Here is a 20,754-nt window from a genome sequence, read left to right as displayed (position 1 = left end):
TGGCTCACAGCCATCCATAACGAAATCTGATGCTCTCTTCTGGAGTGTCTGAAGACAGCTACAGTGTACTTACATATGATAAATAAATAAATATTTAAAAAAAAAAAAAAAAATAAATAAATATTTAAAAAAAAAAAAAAAAGACACAGACTTTTCACTGAGGACAGACAATGACGGGCTTGCCACACTGGAATGAACACATAAACCGAAGGCACAAGGTCTGTTTTCTATTGTCTCATCAGTATGGGCAGGCTCACAACTCACTTTTTACAATACTTCCATCTGGAATTCACTCCTCACATCCTCATCTGCCTGCTAGGCTGAAAACCATCATCAAGTTAACTAGGCATCTCTTCTAAACGCCCCACTCAGTGACATCATGTGAGTGACTGAAACTCAGGAAATGGTCTGTAGACAGGGATTAAACATTTACCAGCATGCCACTATTTACAATGTAAACCTCTGGTCTAATCCTAGTTAATGCCTACTACCATGGGATGACAAAAAGATAACACAGTCACAACTCACACAACTTGTTGTCTCCTGCGATGCTTAAATGTGTGAAAGAGTCCTATGTCTCCTTCCTGCAGCAAACAATGTCAAGAAGGAACCATCTCTTCAATGCACTTCAGGAGTACAGAATAAAGGATTTCTTCCTATAAACCTATAAACTGTTTGATTCTGATAAACTGGTTATGTATCCCTCAACACAAGTTAGCAATAAGAGTGCAAAATGTCTTGTTTTTAAATGTTTTATCCTATCTACAAATGTTCTATTTCCTCCAATTTTTCTGTAAGCTTTAAGATCCTGATACACCATTTCATATTTCTCAGAGATAATTATTTTTGAGAAGATAACATATTTTTAAAGTTTGCTATTTAATAAGAATCTTTTCCCTAGCTTTTAAACCATATTTTGTTTTTTACCTCCAAACTTTGTGCTTCTGTTGACTCCTTCTCAAAGCTGGCCTCCTTTAAAGATGACTCTAAGCCTTCATACTGAATGAAACAAGGCAACACGTAAGTAAAAACTACAAACTGTACCCCAAAGTGTATCTCAATAGATAGATACCTGTGAAGCAAACTCTGAGCTTAGTTTTGCAATCTAACCACTGGAACAAGCAAAGCCAGAACCCCTAACAAGTCACAACCACCAGGTTAGGCAACATATGAAGAACTTGACCTGTGACTAACAAAGTTGACCCAAGTCTGCTGGGATAAAAACATCAAGAACAGACTAAAGAGTGTCCAGAGATGTGAGTTGTCTGTCATCACCTGAACAAGTTACCAGCTTCTCCAGCCTTTTCAGTAGACTGGTGTGCAGTAATTGGCCACCAGACATTTATATCCTATGACAAATAAGACAAGTAAGGAAGATAAAATTGTTAAAAGACAGAATAATCAAGGGATGAAAACTAGGAATAATTAAATATAAAACATCACAAGATTAAAGTAAGGAGTAAAGATCTATGGGAGAAGAGAGACCTGCAGAAAGGCAAGCCCAGTGGTACACACTTCTTTCTCCTTATGAAAAAGACTCACTCATAAAGGCAGCAAACTAGGTAAGGATTTTTAGAATTAGAAACCACAAAGAAACAATGCGTACACTTCAGGACCTGCTAAGTCTAGGCCATCAGAATCCTGTGATTGTTTGAATATTTCAAAAAGGATCGTTTTGGTAACTACCCAAAATTCTAAGTACTTTTCTAACAAGTGGAACTTGATTATATGCCTAATCAGGTGGGCTTTCCCCCTGGCACAGTCAATGTCATCCATCATTTCACCAGGCCACAAGAACATAGATCAAGAGAACACTGAACAAAATTCAGCATCCTTTTTTCATCAAGATTTGCACAGATTTATGTATAAGAGGTCAGTCCCTCATTATGATAAAGGTCATTTATGAAAAATCCAGCCAACACAACCAATGGGGAGGAGCCAAGAGCAGGGTAAGGGCATCCCCTCCCCCAACAGCTGTCTAACACAGTGTTGGAAGTCCTACTGAGAGTAGGACAAGATCCTCTCTCAATATATATAGATTTATTAATTCTGTTCCTCTAGAGAACCCTAACTAATATAGCCTATTAAATGTAGAGAAACCTCTATGACTGCCCCCAAAACTGCAAGTCCAACAAATGAATTCAATAAAGCAGCAGATAGTCCACAACAAATAATGAACCAGTGCGAAAAGATACCAACCGCCTCAATTCACAGCGGTAGGTTAGAAGTGATGTTTGGGAGGCCAGGAATCTGGGTACAAGAAAGTGAGGATAATAATACAGGGGAATAAGAGCTACAGACAGGAGAAATAAGACTACTTGGAGGTTTCTTGCATACACACATCCAGTCACACCGGACAGCAGCACTGAATCCTGCCAGGGTGGTGCCCATTAAAGAGTGCAAGCAGACATCCAAACCCAAAGCTGGACTCAGTGGGGAGAGTGGACCACAACACACCAAACAGTGACAGGGAATCTGAGCAAAAGCCTTCCAAGGCCCACTCTTCTGCCTCCCTGCCACTGTGCAGAGAAGCAGGATTCGGATTCAGGACAGACCATGGCAAGTGCTAGCTTGGAGGCTGACTCTACCAGCAGAAGAGACCAGCTCAGCAGATTACAAACATAAAAGTGTCAAAGATGGAGCACAGGACCCTGTAGAACGTCAACAAGCCTCAGTCTCCAGCCCCTGCTACTGCCCCACGGAACAAGGGATTCCTTGGAACTGGGAAAGATCCTGAAAAACTTAGAACAGCATACAGATGGGACCAACAGGTCCCAGAAGCATAGTCTGCGGAGACAGCAGAAGCTAAGGGATTCCCAACACCCCAGCCCAGGCACACCAGTGAGGAGCTGGACAAATCACAGAAGACGTGGGTGATACTGGTGTGCTGGAAGGAGCACTGACCAAGAACATAACACCTCCATTTCATTTGATTCATATGTGTTATTAGTCTGTAATTTTAATTTTCAATTATTTATACATAATTCTTAATTTTTTTTATTATGACCACTTTTATAATCTAGGTATTTGGTTTGTATGTGGGAACTGGCATCTCCATGGGAAAGGCTCTTGTCCTTCTTTTCCTCTAAATCAAATACACAATATTTTCTCTATTTCTTTTCATACCTCTGCTACATGCGCTGTTCTTCTGTTCTAATATTCCCCTCTGCCCCACTCCCCAGTCCCCTTTCATTCATTTCTTAAACACTGATACACAATATTTTCTCTGTTGCTTTTCATACCTCTAATACCTTTAATCCTAGCACTTCAGAGGCAGAGGCAAGCAGATCTCTTTCAGTTCCAAACCAGCCAGAGCTACATAGTGAGTCCCTATCTCAAAAACAGAACATGCATAGAACCTTTCAGAAGCTTCGGGTATTTACTGAGGAGTGCTGTGTTTGTATTTGCTTTGGTAGAAGTGGCTACCTTCCACAGTGGTTGTATCATTGTACATTTCTACTACAGGGTTAGTGTTCCAGTTTCTCTGTGTCCTTCTAAGTGTGTGCTGTGCTTCTGTTAGCACACTGGCTGAGTAGTGTCATGGTCTTCACCAGCCTCTGCTTGGAAGCTAATGATACTGGGTATCTTTAAAGTTTATCTTCTTCTTTGCAGGAAAGTTTATTCAGTTTGTTTACTGTTACACATATATTTGTTTTTGAGACAGCCTTACCAGTATCCCAGGCTGCCCTTGAATTCTCCATCCTGCTTTATCACTCTGAATGCAGGCATTATAGGTGTGTGCTGCCAGCTTCATACATCCTAGATACAGAGCCCTTACTAGATACATGATAACAAATACTGTACTTGTCTCCTTTCATTCTTTCTTTCTCCTTTGAAACAGTCTCTTATTATAGTCCATGTTGTCCTTGAACTTGTAGCTAGCTCTCTTTCTGCCCCAGCCTCCTGAGTTCTGGGATTACTGGCACAAGTTACCATCGGTAGCTGTCTTCCCCTCCCTCAAGAGCTCACTAGCTCTCTCTCTCTCTTTCTCCTCTCAGTTTGGTTTTTGGGGGGTTTGTTTGTTTGTTTGTTGAGACAGCATTTCTTTGCATCTTTGTGAAAGACAGCCCTAGCTGTCCCTCATCTACTTTTTCATTTGGGCTTTGTATTAGCTTGCTAGGACAGGAGAATCTCTCTCAGTACAAGCCCAATCTGGTCTACAAAGTGAGTTCCAGGACAGCCAAGGCTACATGGAAAATCACTGTCTTGGAAAAGAGAAGAGGAGAGGGGGAGGGGGAGGGGGAGGGAAAGAAGAGGTCTAGAAAAGCATCCTATAGAGACAGAAAGCATGTAAATAACCAGAACTATGTATAAAGCAGGAAAACTGGGTGAAGAGTAGAAACAAAAATTTAGACTTTCTTTGGGGTAATAAAAATGTTCAAAAGCTCACTGATATCATAGATATCCAAATCTGTGAATGTAACAAAAGCCATTCATCTATTTACTTTGGAAAGAGCATGAAATTTTACCATGAAGCCTAAGATAATCTCAAACTAACTTGTAATCCTACAGTAATCAAATTTGTAATGCTTTCAAAATGCTGGGCTCATGGTCATGTATGACCTCAGCTGACTCACCTAGAAACTTCCCATGGGTGCGGCAACTGTGCTGCAGAAACTGCATCCCAGCATCACTTCTAACCTACCACTGTGAATCGAGGCGGTTGGTATCTTTTCGCACTGGTTCATTATTTGTCGTGGACTATCTGCTGCTTTATTGAATTCATTTGTTGGGCTTGTAGTTTTGGGGGCAGTCGTAGAGGTTTCTCTACATTTAACAGGCTGTATTAGTTAGGGTTCTCTAGAGCTCAGAAGCTGCGGGGCTAATGGAATCCTAAGACTTGGAAGGTGGAGGCAGGAGGATCCTTAAGTTCAAGGTTATTCTCAGCTGCAAAGAGTTTGAGGCCAGCCTGGGCTACATGAGATCTTGCCCTAACAACAATGGGAAGGGAGAGCTACAGAGGTGGGCCGTGGTTAAGAGCATGTATTACTCTTGCAGAGGACCTGAGTTTGGTTCCCAGCAACTACATCACGTGGCTCACAGTTTCCTGTAACTCAAGCTCCAGGGACACCTTCTAGACTCTGAACTCACATGTACACACACACACACACACACACACACACACGACACACACACACACACACAAACGTAATTAGAAATAAAATAAAAGAAGATATCTGGAGTAAATCTAAGGAAAAAAAAACTGTTACAAGCCTCAAAGATAATGTACTTTTTAAAATGAAGGAGGGGCTGGACAGATGGCTCATTGGTTAAGAGCACTGGCTGCTCTTCCATAGAACCCCAGCACCCACACAGCAGCTCACAGCTGTCTGTGACTCCAGTCCCAAGAGATCTGATACCTTCTTCTGGATCCTGCAGGCACAACATGCACATATGACACAGACATATATGCAGGCAAAACACCCATAACATAAAATGTAATAAAAGAAAATGTTTACTCTGTGTGATAGTTTATATATGCTTGGCCAGGGAATGGCAGGATTAGAAGTTGTGGCCCTGTTGGAGTAGGTGTGTCACTGTGGGTGTGGGTTATAAGTCTCTCATTCTAGCTGCCTGGAAGCCAGCATTCTGCTAGCAGCCTCCAGATGGAGATGTAGAACTCTCAGCTCCTCCTGCAGCACGCCTGCCTAGACGCTGCCATGTTCCTGCTTTGATGATAATTGACTGAACCTCTGAACATGTAAGCCAGCCCCAATTAAATGTTCTTTTTAAGAGTTGTTTTGGTCATGGTGTCTGTTCACGACAGTAAAACCCTAACTAAGACACTCTGAAACTGGGCATGGTGACACACTCAAGTGAGATCACTTATGAATTTGAGGCCAGCTTAGTCTACAGAGCTAGTTCAGGGTTACACAAAGACAGCCTGTCTCTTAAGTCTCAACACCTCCAAATGTGTCTGTTATTTGAAGACAAAGCCTTTAAATGGTAACTGGTTAAGATGAGGCAGTTAAGATGAGCCTAACCTAAAATGACTGGTATCTAAGAGAGCATCAGAACAGAGGGAGACACGGCAAGCAAGCAGTTCTATCAACGGGCCAAGGGACAGGCCACAGATGAAGCAAAGCCCGCCTACACCTCAATCTTGGATTCCTGTTTCCAGAACTGTAATGGAATTCACTCCTGCTTGTAAAGTGGCATTTGGTCATAGCAGGCCTAGCAAGCTAACACAAAGCCCAAATGAAAGAAGTAAATAAAGTCTCTACATGATAACACGTAAGGATATCTTTACATCCTTGATAGGAAAAATCTCTTTAAGCAGGAAGCAAAAAACAAAAACCAGACAAATTACACCATATTTAATTCTAAACCTGTCGTCTTAGACACCAAACAAAATAGAAATGTAAGTCGCAAAAGATATTTGCTTGCAATCCATATAGCTAACAAAACTTATATATAATAGATACAAATTTTTTGTTTGTTTGTTATTTTCTATTTTCTTTTTCAGAGCTGAGGACTGAACCCAGGGCCTTGCACTTGCTAGGCAAGTGTTCTACCACTGAGCTAAATCCCCAACCCCAATATAAAATGTTAAAAACAAAACAAAAGCCCTGCTTCTGTATGACATAAAGGAGAAAAGATGTGTCTTTAAAAGGGTGGAAATGGGCCAGCAAGATGGCTCAGTAAGTAGTTAAGGAGCTTGCTACCAAAACTGACTATCTGATTTCAATCTCTGGGTAGCAGACGGGAAAAGGAGAGAAGTGACTATCCACGAATCCTATGACCAACCATGCATGCACACATGCACAGGCATAAGTAGACACAACAATAACAATGTAAGTTTTTAACAGTGAAAAAGACTTTAAAAGGGCAACTTCACAAAAAGAATATCCAAATGACCAATAAACAAATCAAGGTGCTGCACTTTGTTAGTCTGGGAAGCGATGGCTGAGACAGAGGTGAGGAGCCCCAGAACTCAGCTCTGAGCCAGCGCTCGCTCGCTCAGGAGGCAGTAGGTAACCCATGGAGACCCACTAAGTCCCAGACCCTCCCAACCACCATTACCCTCAGACACGCCTTACCTCCTTCTGAACAATGCTGACTTTGTCAAGCAGTTTACACTTTTCTTCAATTAGTGCAGAAAGCTCCAGAGCAAGTTTCTTTTCTCTCCCTGAGAAGGAAAAAGAAAATTACTGTGACTAAACTATTATAAGTTTTTAAATTATATACAGTGATGAACTCTCAAATAGAAAAAGAACAACTTACCCACATAAAATCGGCTTCGAATCTGAAACAAATGTTTAACAAAAGAATATTAAAATAAATATACCTTGAAAAAAATCTATTTGACTTCTACTCCTAACTGCTAAGGTAACAACTTCTTATGGCCTTCCTGTGAGTAAATTACCCAGAGGCCCTTTATTTCTGATGAAAGCACTGCTACACAGTAGGTCTCCCAAAGGCTCTGAAGCAGCCTCAGTCTAAAGACACCTGTTACTTCACACACATAATATTAAGACTCCTAATGTTAATAACCAAAATAAAATAGTCTAAGAAATACCATGGGGCTCTAGTCACAGACCGACTCTACAAAACCCCCTGAGCCTTTTTCTCCCTTAAGCTTCAGCTCTCTGTGAAGGAAAGATAAACCCACTTGTGACAGACAGCCCCGGGGCTAGGGCAAAAGAACCTAGAGAAACAAACAAAAGGAAGACTTACACCACCTAGAAAAGATAGAGAGACAGGGAAGAGAAGATCAAAAGGACACGATATCCTAGGATGTGTGCAAACAGAAAATGTAGGAAAGGCAACACGGGGTGGAGAGACGCTTTCTGGAGGGCACAGGAAACCAGGAAGAAATCAGAAATGGAGTCAGAAGCACAAGGACCAACATCTAAAAAGAAGCCTCAGAAAGAAAAGGAGATGGTTGGACTCCCTCATAGAAAGAAAAACAAAAAAAAAAAGAACAAAAACAAAAAAACAAAAACGTAACTATGGGAATAAGCAATATAGGGTCTAGGGTCTGGGACAGGGGTGTGTCTACACAGCACAGCAGCAAGGAGGGGTGGGGGGGGGCGGGGGGATGGCATGTGGTGGAATTAGCCATCTGATTATTAACTGAATGAGTGGCCATGTTTTTTATTCTAAATTGGGAGGTAGATATATCTGCTGGTGCAGGGGAGGAGCAGGGAGAGGAGGAGGAGGAAGAGGAAGGAGAAGGAAGAAGGGTGGGGTTTTGGTACTAGTGTGTACTACCCCTAAAAGAATCCTTTAAGATTCCTTACAAATAAAAACATTTCTCTGAATCTATATTCAGTTTCTAATAACCACATATTACCCAGAACACTATGGCCTAACTTATTTCTCTGAAATAACAATTAAGTTTCTCAATGCGCTATTTAGTCTAAAGACAAAATGAGGGCTGGAGAGAGGTCCAGGGTTCAACTCCCAACACCCACAGTAGTCATAGCCATCTGTAACTGTAGTTTCAGGGGATCCAATGCCCTCTTGTCACCTCCGTGTGTACCAGGCACACATGTGATACAGATACACATATGCAGCAAAACATTCATACACATAAAATAAACTTAAAAAAAAAGCTTGAAAAAACCCAGAGTGAAAACTCTCCTAGCATGCTGTGGTTACTTACTGATCGGAAGCCTCTCCACAGAAACAAGACAACGGCAAGCAGTCCAACGGAAAGCACACATATTGCCAACTCCAATGAAAAACCATTGGGATTAAAGTCTGCTCTCATATCTTCAGGCAATGCTGCCACAACCTTCAAGACAAAGGGAGATAAGCCCATAACCATGCATCCTCCACAGTGCTATTACTATTACAAAGACAGGTACAGGTGGCTGAGGTCAGCTCTATGAATATCAAACAGGCTACCATCTAATACGAGGTATTTCCGCCTCTGACCACTTTCTTCTGGCAACTTGCAATTGCTCTCACTGGGTGAAGAGCAACAGTGTGGTAAAACAAGGAATTATGAAGAGGTTGCTCAGAGCTTAACTCAAGAAGGTACAAGGATACGGAAAATGCCAAGAAAAGATTATCAGTCCGTGACCAGAGGAGGAGGGGGGTGGCGGGTATTTCTTGACTCCAAACTCCTATTTTATCTATACGCATGGGGGAAAAGTGGCTTTCATTTGTCTGATATAACTGTCATGTCCGAGTCTTACTCCCTCCGTCTGCTAACATAGGCCTAGTCCTGGAAGCTTCTAGCCTCTGTACAATCTTAACTAGGCCTAGAATGTTTTCAGCCTCTGAGACTTGTTGCTGAATAAGCTCACCCCTTCCTAGTTCTTTCTGATCTCTGACTTTCTGGTTCAACTCAGCCATTCTGGCTCAAACTCCTCTCCAAGATGACTGATTCAATATAACTTCTCTCTCCACCTCTGACTGAATTGTTCTGTTTGGCCTCAAACTAACTTTAGCAATACATTCTAATTCTCTGGCTCCTTCATTTTCTGGCTTGTTCTGTCCTCACGGGTATCTAGTTTGTTCTCTCTACCAACAAGCTGTCTCTACAACTGTCCTGGTAAAACTGCCTTCTTCCCCTTTTTTCTCTTTGTCCTGCTTTCTCTTGGGAAGCTTCTCTCTCCTCTCTCTTCTTGTGAAAGCTGGGCAGATCCTATTCTGTCAAATCTTTCTCTGGTTCTTCACTTTGTCTGCCACTCAATTAGACATCACTTTCAAACATGGGTGCTTCCTTCTACACACTAACTTTATCTTCATTGTTTAGAATAAAAGATCTACGCTAAAGCTATGTCTGTATTCCAGCCAGAGAGACTGAAGGTGTGTGCTAAGGCTGAGCTCAATTACAACTCGAAAGAGGTTTTTGGTTTTGGTTTTTTTTTTTTTTTTTTTTTTTTTCAGTAAATTGAAAGTAAATTGATCACAAGTTTCACAGTATGATCAAATATCCTGCAATACAGCCAGGCATGGTGGCGCACGCCTTTAATCCCAGCACTCAGGAGGCAGAGGCAGGCGGATTTCTGAGTTTGAGGCCAGCTTGGTCTACAAAATGAATTCCAGGACAGTCAGGGCGACACAGAGAAATCCAGAAAAGAAAGAAAAAAAAAAAAATTTCTGCAATACATTGGGTTTGACAAAAAATTTCCCTACAGGGAGAAACACAGATCTGCATTTGCTGGGTGGGAATAGGGAGAGTAGTCATAAAACAACTGATGGAGCTTTGACTTTGAGATTTGAATCCTTCCCTCCTATTGCTCCTTACCTTGAGTTAAAATAATGCAGGTTTGATCACAAGGCCAGATAATCAGTAGAAACAGCTGTTCCCACCATCCCCCCCCCCCCAAAAAAAGCCCCTTACAGTATAGGCCTCACTACATTCCTTCTGAAAGGCTCTTCTACGCCACACCACTTAAGGCTCTTTGAGAAAGAACTCAAATAATCAGGCTTGATTCTCTTCAGCCATCAGCACAGACCAGCTAGACCCTCCACACCCATCTTCCTCTGCAGGCCTCACAAACACACACACACACACACACAAAAACAACCCCTCTAATAGTTACTCTTTAAAATCTATTTTTAGCTATTGTGTCTACACAGACTTCTTCCAAGTTGCTATCTAGTTTATTAACATAATGTTACAAAAAGCATGTAATATTTAGTCTTTTTTTAATCCCTGTATCTTTATCCTTCTTCTTTTCAGCTGTGACTCCAGACAGGATCCAGAGAGGAGGTGTGGAGGCTCTTCTCTGGGTTTGATGGAGAGTTCCTTTACCCTTCTGTGTTAGCCTCTTAAAGTACAGTGTCAACCTTAAAAGGGCACAGGAAAGGGTGAAAAGCCTTTATCCTACTTCTCTCTTCTTTACTTCAGACAGCAACGCATAAAAATGTTGTCTCATACCCCCCCCCCCAAGCAATGGTAACGAGCATCTGCCTCCAGGATCCCGAGGGGAGATACTCAAGAGAAGGCAAGTATTGCCACCATCCCTCCCCACAGACTCGGACTGTAACCGACTGTATAACCGAGACCCCTTCACACCGCTTCTCCTGAAATACTCTTGCACACCATGCAGCTGATTACATCGTTCGCCTCTTCCTGGGTGAGCTCAAAAAACTTCCTCCCTCAGTGGCCCCAGATTCTAACTGGTCATAAACAAGTGGCGTGACAACTGTGATATCTGATAAAAAAAAAAAATACTTTAAGACAAAAAACTGTTACTAAGAACAAAGGACGACATCCTATGACCAAAAGCTAGCTCAGTCTTAAGATAAAGGTTATATTTTACCCAACAAGAGAACCACAAAATTAAGTAAAGGGGAAAAAAAAAACAGATAATTCGTCAGTAGTCGTTAGGGATTTCAAGATCTCACTTTCAATGAGTCAGCATAAAGAGAGAAGACTTGGAACAACACTACAAACCAACCAGACCTTACATACTAACAAAATCTCACACAACAATAGCAGAAAACACGTTCTCAGCTGTACAACACAAGGGTCTTCACAACAAAGCTATACATCAAGCTAAAATAAAGCTCAATCTACTTTTTAAAATGTAAAACCACACTGTCGAGCCCAGAGAGATGAGTGCGCAGTGAAGTGCATTTACTGCTACTGCAGAGGACCAGAGTTCACAACGTTGCCACCGTCCAGGGCAGGCCACTCACAACCGCCTGCCTGTGACTCCTCTTATGCCCTCTTCTGGCCTCCACGGACACCTAAACTCACAAGTGCACACTCACTGAACCTAGAGCTCACCTACTGTTTGCTAAGCTGGTGACCAGTGACTCCCCCTGGGATTCCCCTGCACACACCTCCACCCAGCACTAGAGTGAGAGGTCCCTGCAAGCCTAGCACTAATTATGTATGCAGGCTCCAACTCCAGGTAATGCTTGCACAGCAAGTCCTTTACCCACTGGGGCACTAATTGTTGATTTCAATGAATGGAGATATGTATGATTTGAAATTATCTCTCATTTACAACGTATGATTCTCTTCCCATAAACCCCATCTCGATAACTTAACTGGCACAGCCAGAAATTTAGGCGTATTCTAGATTCGCCCACAACCCACCCCTCTCCACATCTAATCAAGAAAGTTATACCCATTTCAGCTCTTCCTAGTTCCCCATTGAGTACCAAACTTCTGTATCCTTACCGCGGTCATTTCTCATTTCCTGTTTTGAGTTTTGTTCCCTGGCATCTAGGCTACATGCATACTAGTACCAGGAAAATCTATAGTAGCCAAAATACTGAAAAGCCTTCGAAGGCTCTACTGCACCCCACAGCAGTCCTTGGGACCCACCTGTCTACAGCAGGCATCATTTCACCCGTCCCATCCTTGGCTCACTTTATCCTCTGAGCAACACAGTATGTTATTTGCTCGGCCTCTTAAGACTTTCCCCAACCTCCAAGAATATGCATACAGTCTCTCCGTCTCCTTGCTTTGCATGTGTGCGTCTATAAGCAATCCGTGTCTACTATGAACTAATTGTGTGTCTTCTTTCCTTTAAAAGACAGCCGGATGCCAGTGGCAAAATCCTTAGTTCATTTAGAACCTCCGCAGAACTTTTTCATTCATGGGCCGGTGCCCTCACTACACTACACTTGGATAAATAAAAGAAACACCTGCATGGCAACACTACTTTAAGTTCACAAAACAAGATAACCCGAACTGGTTAATCAGAACAGCTGCAATATTTAAATGGCTTAAAAAAAAATACAACGCAGTTTTCTAAAACTGTGTGTGTGTGTGTGTGTGTGTGTGTGGTGTCTCGAAATATTATCAACAAAAACACAACACCCACAAACACTAAAGGAAAAAAAAAACTCTGCCACCTAATTACAAAATAAAACAGAAAAAAAAAAATGTAGCTCCTGAGCGTTCACTATCTCTAAGAGAGTTACAAGAACACCTTTTACATTAACAATGCGAAAAGAGGAAGAGCACTATGGTTAAAGCATTTCAGAAGGGCATTCTTTACTGGGGGAAAATAATGCAGAATTAAAATCTCAGTTCCGGCCCCATCTTAGGCGTCCGCTTGAGACAAGAAGTTTCATCACTAAGAAACTCCAGTTTCCGGCAGTCAGAAGAACCACGTGTAACTGACCCCTGTTCAAAATAAATGACGTCCGACTTTGGGGTCGGGAACAAAAACACGCTCTCCTTTGGGACGTCCACAATGCCTTCCCAATCCCGAGGCCCCATTCCCCCCGCGGCGAGCAGCGGCCGAGTACAGGCCGGGCGAGCGCCCTGGAGCTCCGGCTTCCCTTCCGCAGCTGCTCGGCCGTCCCGGGCCCACGGCTCCCGAGCCCAGAACTCACCCAGCGCAGCTGCTCCAGAACCCGCCGCGCGCAACCCGCCGCCGCCCCGGGCCCGGCCATCTCCGCGCCCACGGGCGGAGGCCTCGCAGCCGGCCCGCCGGCCAGCAGCAGGCCCGGCGCGATCGGGGCAGCGCTGGGAACGCGAACGCACTAGCGGCCGGCGCATACCACTGCGGCCCTGCGGGGGGAGCCCGCGTCGCACCCCCACCACCCCCCGGCCTTGGTCTCGCCGGCGCGGCGGAGACGCCCCCTCTACTGCACGAGCTCCGCGGCCACGTCCGCGCTCGACCTTAAAGGGCCCACGCGCCGCTCCCGGGCCTCCAACCTCGGAGCACGAGGAGCCGGAGCGTGCGGCTGCCGCCTTCCACCCCGAGACCTAAGGCTCAGTCCCGGGGTGAAAAAAGTCCCGCCACCCGAGCTCCCAACGCGCCCACGTCCACAAGCAGACGCCTCGAGCGTCTAGAGCCTGAGCCCCACACTGTCGTACCCCGGGGGACCCCTCAGTCACAGAGACGCCGGCCTCCGCCATAATTGTGGCCAGAAAAAAATGGCCCGCGACGCACGATCCCACGCGTCCTGCTTTGCGAGTCCGCACTTCGGACTCTGGACACGAAGGCGTCCGGGTCAACTGTGTGGTCTGGTCAGAGTTTAACCTGTCCTGGGCGAGCACACGTCGGTCCTCGTCGGGCCAGCCTTCGGGTTCGCTCGCTCGCCGGTGTCCACCTGGTGGGCGCTGGCCAGGCGCCCCAGTCTGAAACTGCATTAGCCCTAGGGACCCGGGTGCCAGATGGAGCCCGTGTGCACTCCTGCTCGACCCGAGGAGTTCGCACAAAAGAACTAAATGTAGCAGCTTGTCCTCTAAATTTAGGGCCCTATTTTTAGAGCCATTGCGCGAAGTCCTGGGAGAGAGGGTTTGAAACGTAAGGTTTAAAACATAACCTGTCTTCTATGTCTTCTTTACCTACATGATCATTCTTATGCAAACTATCTAACGCAAGTCTTCAGAGAAGAAACTCAAAAAGCAGCAGCCTCCCAAGAGAACTTGATAAAAATCATAAACCTTTGTAAATTTCCCTTACAGTAAACACATCTCTTTCATGCCACAAGCACTCACACACAAAATCAGAAACAGCCACGGTTGCAGCCAGTGACTACTAAGACCAAACTGAGGCCTAAGTTCTTTGCCACATCACCCTAGGGAGTTTCAGAAACTGCTTCTGTCAGGAGATAGCAGAAAGTTGCTCAATCCTCCCATTTTAAGGTAGTGCCCAACTTTTGCACATGTCGGACTGTGTTGAAATCAGCTTGTGTGAATATGAAAGTCAGGAAAGAAGTGTGCTTAAGTTTTTTAGAAATTTCAGAGATGTTTAAGGTTCTGTTAGGATACTATATTAAATACAAATTTTACGGTGGGTCTTAGCATATTTAACAGGCTCTACAATCTTATTGGGCTGTTAGGATTTATAAACAGAAAACATTTGCTTTGCTCATATCATGTCTTCCATATGTTAATCTATGGCCCTTTCCAAAAGTCTACGATAGTTATCATCCCAAATGCTAAAAGCATAAATGAGGCAAGTGAAGTTTTAAAAGGAAGAAAAAAAAAAAAAAGCCCAAGCATACCTAAAGCAAACAAATAGTAAACTTAACAATCACTGCCAATTCCCAAGTCTAACTTGTGACTGCATTACTGTCGAGTAGACACTTACCTCCTCAGCCAGACCTTCCAATTCCATGTCCTAGGACATTCATGTTTAAACACCCGGACATGTAACTAAAGCTCTCCTGACTACTTCAGATCCTTGAGAAAGAGTCCAGATTTTAATACCTTCTGCACTCCCGTTTCCACACAGAGTGTGATCCTGTTTTGACACTGTGATGGAGGGGTACTATAGGTGGAGCTGTGACTACCAACCCGTAATCCAATTTCACGGACCTCATAACTTGTTAAATATATGTGTGCACACATGCCTTGCACATATGCATTTTTTTAAAATATCGTACGTATTACATATTAAAATCCACAATTGGAAAGGAAAATCCTAAGATTGCAACTGCTGAAACACTGAAAATTTTATTCTAGTCTATTCATAGTGAGTTCATAATTTCTACCAAGGGAACGATATTCAAAGACGGTTTTCCATAAGTAAGCATGAGGTTTTATTATCTTATAAAGGGCCTGCTTTCAAGGAACTAAACAGTAAATGTTATTAGTGTTCATAACTATGGAAAAATATCCAGGGACACTAGACACTTGCTAACCAGAACACCTAGTCCATGGACTAGAAATGGGTTTCCCTCAGGAAGGCCCTATGTCAACGCTGTAAGGACTAGCCACTCCCACTTAGGTAGGCACTGGTGTTACACACATAAGCACTCCTCTCTGGGAAGAAAATCAACAAGTTGTGCCACATTGCTATTCTCTGAGTCTTCGGTGTAAGAGTTCTCAGAATGTATTGAATCAGGAGCTACCTGTTCAACAGGAGCTGGGCAGTTTTCGAGCTGTTACTAATGAAGCATTCAGGGGAAGAACTTCAGGAGGCTCCTCTGCTATAAGATAAAGTTGCTACGAAGCTGTGGGAACTTCTAGTTCCCAAGTGATACCAGGAAGGAGCCTCTACACATAATCTACCTGAAATACGAATTACTTGCAACAGTCACTCACCTCAGACAATTAGAGAAGAAGAAAAAAGAACCCCTTTCACTCAAAATTAACTGGAAAATTGCTCCAATTGGTTTGTTTGTTTGTTTACTGAAGCTTTTCAGATCTCTGCCATACGTGCGTCACAGCTGTCCAGATTGCTAGATTTCAGGTGTGTTAGAAACTCTTCAGAGGGCTGGTGAGATGGCTCAGTGGGTAAGAGCAACCACATGGTGGCTCACAACCATCCGTAACGAGATCTGGCGCCCTCTTCTGGAGTGTCTGAGGACAGCGTACTTACATATAANAAANAAANAAANNTTTAAAAAAAAAAAAAAAAGCCCAATGATTATGGGCCGACGGCCCGGAGAAGACAAGCAGTCGGAGTGCACAGAGTGTACTTAAACCGTACAAGTCTGCCTGCCTCTGCTGTGTCAGGTTGAGCCCCAGTTCACCACACTAGAGACGTCTAGACTGCAGTCTTTCAGGGTTCAAGGGAATCCGAAATTTTTAAATGAACTCACATTTTAGAAATTGACAGTTGGCCTGAGGTGGGGAGGGGAAGTGTGTGTGTGTGTGTGTGTGTGTGTGTGTGTGTGCCGTACAGTTTCTTGTTACTATTGTTTTCAGTGCTGGGGAATTAAACCCATAGACTTCTGTGACCCAAGCAAGTTTTCTCCTCCACTGAGCTACATCACCAGCCCAACAATACCTTTTGGGGGGGTTGTTTGTTTGTTTGTTTGTTTTTTGAGACAGGGTTTCCATATGTAGTCCCAACTGTCCTAGAACTTGCTCTGTAGACCAGGCTGGCCTCAAACTCAGAGAGTCCCACCTGCCTCTGTCTTCTGGATGCTGGGGCTTATAGGTGTGCATCACCACCACCCAGGCAAAGAGTATTTCAACAGAAAACTGAAGACTTCATTCTGACTAGCTACTAACATTAGTACTAATTTTTCTCCTAACCTGACTGACATTTATAATCATCTTTAAGACTGAGTCATACAAAAAAAAAAAAGTAATGATCTGTCTGGATCTTTTTATTTTATAATACCTACTTTGTATAACCTAACAAACAATATTAAATGAGAAGGGGCTTCTTAAAGAAACATGATGAAGTCAGGCATGGTAGCTCATGCCTATAATACCAGCACTTAGAGGATGAGGCAGGGGGATCTGACAGAGCCACAAGTTTGAGAACAGCCTGTGGTACAAAGAGCACTCCAGACCAGCTGAGACCCTGTCTCAAAAAAGACAGGAAGGAAGGAAGGCAAAAGGAAGGAGGAAGAAGGAAAAGGAAGTGGTAGCATACGGCTTTAGTCCCAGCACTCAGAAAGCAGAGTCAGGTGGATCTCTGATTTTGAGACCACTCTGGTCTACAGAGCAAGTGGACAACCAGGGCTACACAGAGAAACCCTGTCTCATAAAATGAAAAACAAAACAAAAAGAAGAGAAAGAATGGAAGGAAGGAAGGAAGGAAGGAAGGAGTCAAAGAAGTTAAGGAAGAAAGAAAAGGAAATATATTAGGTAGTTTCCATAAAAGTTGTCCAGTTAGTGGTACTACCATATACTTAGCTAGCTACAAACATTGTAACAATCTTACTTTTCTCTTTAATTCTTGCTAAAACAAATCAATTACTACATCCAATGACCCTTATCTACAAGTTAGACCCCTATCCAAATGGTTCCTCCACTCATTTCAACCACTACCACCACATGTTGGGCCAGAGGTTTAAAAGTGTGACTAGTGGACCAAGTAGAGCTCATATACTCTTTTGACAGACCTATACAGCATTGTTTGTTTTTAGGTAGAGTCCCACTGTGTAGCCTTGGCTGGCCTGGAACTCTGCAATTCATAGAACTCACAGAGATCCTTTCACCTCTGCCTCCCAAGTGCTGTGATCAAAGACCACACCAAGCTGGCATCTTTTGTTTGTTTGTTTGTTTGTTTGTTTGTTTTGTTTTGTTTTGTTTTCAGAGACAGGGTTTCTCTGTATATCCCTGGCTGTCCTGGAACTCACTCTGTAGACCAGGCTGGCCTTGAACTCAGAAATCTGCCTGCCTCTGCTTCCCAAGTGCTAGGATTAAAGGCGTGTGCCACCACTGCCAACTGACATTATTTTTAAGATGAGTATTTGCCAGCATTAAAAAATGAGACAAAGGCCAGGCATGGTAGCAGATATCTCTAATTCCAGTAGTTGGGAGGCAGGGGTGAGTGGATTTCTAGGAGTTTCAGGCCAACCTGATCTGCATAGTACGTTCTAGGACTGCCAGAGATAATGTAATCTTTTTTTTGTTTGTTTGTTTTGGTTTTGGTTTTTTTTGTTTGTTTGTTTTTCGAGACAGGGTTTCTCTGTATAGCCCTGGCTGTCCTGGAACTCACTTTGTAGACCAGGCTGGCCTCGAACTCAGAAATCCGCCTGCCTCTGCCTCCCAAGTGCTGGGATTAAAGGCGTGCGCCACCACCGCCCGGCCGATAATGTAATCTTAATCTGATTCTCATGTACCTATGAAATCTTCCCTATTCTGCCAAGATGAACCACCTATGTATAGTTCACAAAAAAGTCATGTTCCCTTCTATTTCATGAGTGTTAAAAATGTTATTTCCACTACAGTATGTCCATCTTTTCTTGCTTTTGCTAACTCTAACTTTCATTCAGTATTAGGTCAAATATGCTCCCCTCTAGGACACTTTTAGCCTCCTTTGCCCACACTTTCTACCTAAGCCACCTCCTAGGCAGACCCTGTGGTAGGGCCCTCTGACTATTATACTCCAATATTACAATAATTCATTTTCCTACCTACATTTTCCAATGAGCTCCCAGAAAGCAACCTACAAAGTAAATGAGCAGATAAAATGCCTCCCCTATTATCTTGGAGGTAACAGTAAAGAAGTTTGCAAAAGATTTCTTGTGTGCTAAATGCTAAAGTGAGGCTATATCTCACTTAGTAATAAGTTTCTGCTGTTGTTTTGTTTGTTGTTTTGTTTTGTTTTGTTTTGTTGAGACAGGGTTTCTCTGTGTAGCCCTGGTAGTCCTGAAACTCAATCTGTAGATCCGGCTGGCCTCAAACTCACAAAGTTATGTCTGCCTCTGCCTCCCAAGTGTTGGGATTAAAGTTGTGTGCCACCACCACAAGGCTGACATTTTTAAGACACATTTATTTTTATCTTATGAGAGTATTTTGCCTGCAAATATGTGTGTGCCTAGTGCTGGCACTAGAAGAGGGTGCTAGATCCTCTGCAACTGGAGTTACAGGTGATTGGTGTGAAGGCCTAGGGGAAATGTTAAGGCCTTGGTAAGTCTTAAGTGTCTTGCCTGCCATCTTGTGCTGTTACTAAGGTCCTAAGGAAACTTTCCCATGCCCAAGGTGATTGTACATTCTGTTATATTCTGTGCTCTTGAACTTCACAGCATAAGTCAGTTAGAACTGCTTTGTATAGTTACCCACAATAAGCTTGGACCGGAACCAACCACCCAGCAGCACTTCCTGCACCTGTGAATAAGCTTTTAAGGTATATGCTCTTATAAGGTGCTCCTGGGATGGATCCCAACATAAAAGAAACACCTGCACCAATATAAGAAACCATCTGGAACAAGACTTCCATTTTGAGTAGGGGTTGAGGAAAATTTAAGTTCCCAAGACCTCCCTGGGAACTGACATCCTACTCGGCAGAAAGAGGCATGTGCATGGCTAACTGACATCCTGGTTGACAAGTTAAGGTATGGATGTTAGACAAGACAAGTACCCTGCCATAGTTGAATACCTCAACAATGGGAGCAGTATAACAAAGACCTGTCCCTAAGGAAATCCCCTATCACTAAATCACGATTGGTGGAATAACTTGGCACAGATGTTTGAGAACTGTAAGCTTAAAAGCCCTGTGGGATCTTAACTGAAGGCTCAGCTCCCAAGTCTGACTATAGCCCTGATCGATCAGTGTTGGGGTGTATACTCAATAAACTCTCCCTGTCTGGCTGAGATCTGTGTTCATGTGGTTTGTGAGGCAGCTCCTGAACCCCAACAATTGTAACTTGACGTGTGGGTGCCAGGGACTGAACCCAGGTCCCCTGCAAGAACAACAAGTGCTTTTAACCACTGAGCCATCTCTCTAGTGCCCCCTCTCTTTATTGAGATGGAGTTTCATTGTGTAGCACCAGCAACTCCAACTCAATCCTCTTGCCTCTACTTCTCAGATGCTGGTACTGCAGGAGCACACCACATCTAGCTGATAATCACATTAGCAACAAGTGAGAAATGAGAGCAGAACTTGGAGTTTTTGCTATAGTGAAGTTAAGTAGTACAGTACTATTTGTTTTCTTATTCTTATTATACCACTTCATGTGGCACTAACAATTTGCTCAAGAATCTTTAAGTCATAGTATTTCTAATTAACTCATTTACTATAATTTAGTATAATTTTCCCAAAAGAACAGAAACTATAATTCAAGATTTAAAAAAAAAAAATCCTTGGGGTATGGGGTATAGCACACACCCTTAATCCCAGCACAAGGTGGCAGAGGCAGAGGCAGAGGCAGAGGCAGGCAGCTCTCTGAGTTGGAGGCCAGCCTGGATTACAGAGTGAGTTCCAGAACAGCCAGGGCTACACAGAGAAACCCTGTGTTAGAAAACAAAACAAGGGCTGAAGACATGGCTCAGTGGTTAAGAGCAGTGCTCTTCAGAGGTCCTGAGTTCAATTCCCCGCAACCACATAATCACAACCACCCATAATAAGATCTGACACCTTCTTCTGGTGTGTCTGAAGACAGCTACAGTGTACTTATATATAATTAATAAATAAATCTTTTTTAAAAAAGAAAGAAAACAAAATAAACAAACAACAACAAAATCCTAAC

General features: G+C 43.3%; 1 protein-coding gene and 1 non-coding gene across 16 annotated transcripts in view; both read right to left on the bottom strand.

Annotated features, from left to right (window-relative positions):
• Positions 1-20,754, bottom strand: part of Mia2 (MIA SH3 domain ER export factor 2) — an 88,445-nt gene that overhangs the window by 42,425 nt on the left and 25,266 nt on the right. For 4 of the 15 annotated variants that reach the window (XM_029484292.1, XM_029484291.1, XM_029484289.1 and 1 more), the window contains exons 7-10: positions 8,609-8,740; positions 7,225-7,246; positions 7,041-7,129; positions 928-999 (exon numbers count right to left, since the gene is read on the bottom strand). In XM_029484292.1, coding sequence (XP_029340152.1) covers positions 928-999; positions 7,041-7,129; positions 7,225-7,246; positions 8,609-8,740 — 315 coding nt within the window. Of the gene's footprint in view, positions 1-927; positions 1,000-7,040; positions 7,130-7,224; positions 7,247-8,608; positions 8,741-13,260; positions 13,408-13,747; positions 13,868-13,913; positions 14,075-14,969; positions 15,114-20,754 lie in introns of those variants that run through there. The other 11 variants (XM_029484293.1, XM_021178550.2, XM_029484290.1 and 8 more) reach the window with 8 other exon arrangements.
• Positions 10,641-10,762, bottom strand: LOC115032886. The gene has a single exon (XR_003838537.1). It is a non-coding gene; the product is annotated as a small nucleolar RNA SNORA26 (small nucleolar RNA).

This window comes from Mus caroli, chromosome 12, assembly GCF_900094665.2.
Source record: "Mus caroli chromosome 12, CAROLI_EIJ_v1.1, whole genome shotgun sequence".
NCBI classification, from domain to species: Eukaryota; Metazoa; Chordata; class Mammalia; order Rodentia; family Muridae; genus Mus; species Mus caroli.
Note: the sequence above shows the minus strand (reverse complement) of the source record. Positions and strands in the feature narration are given on the sequence as shown.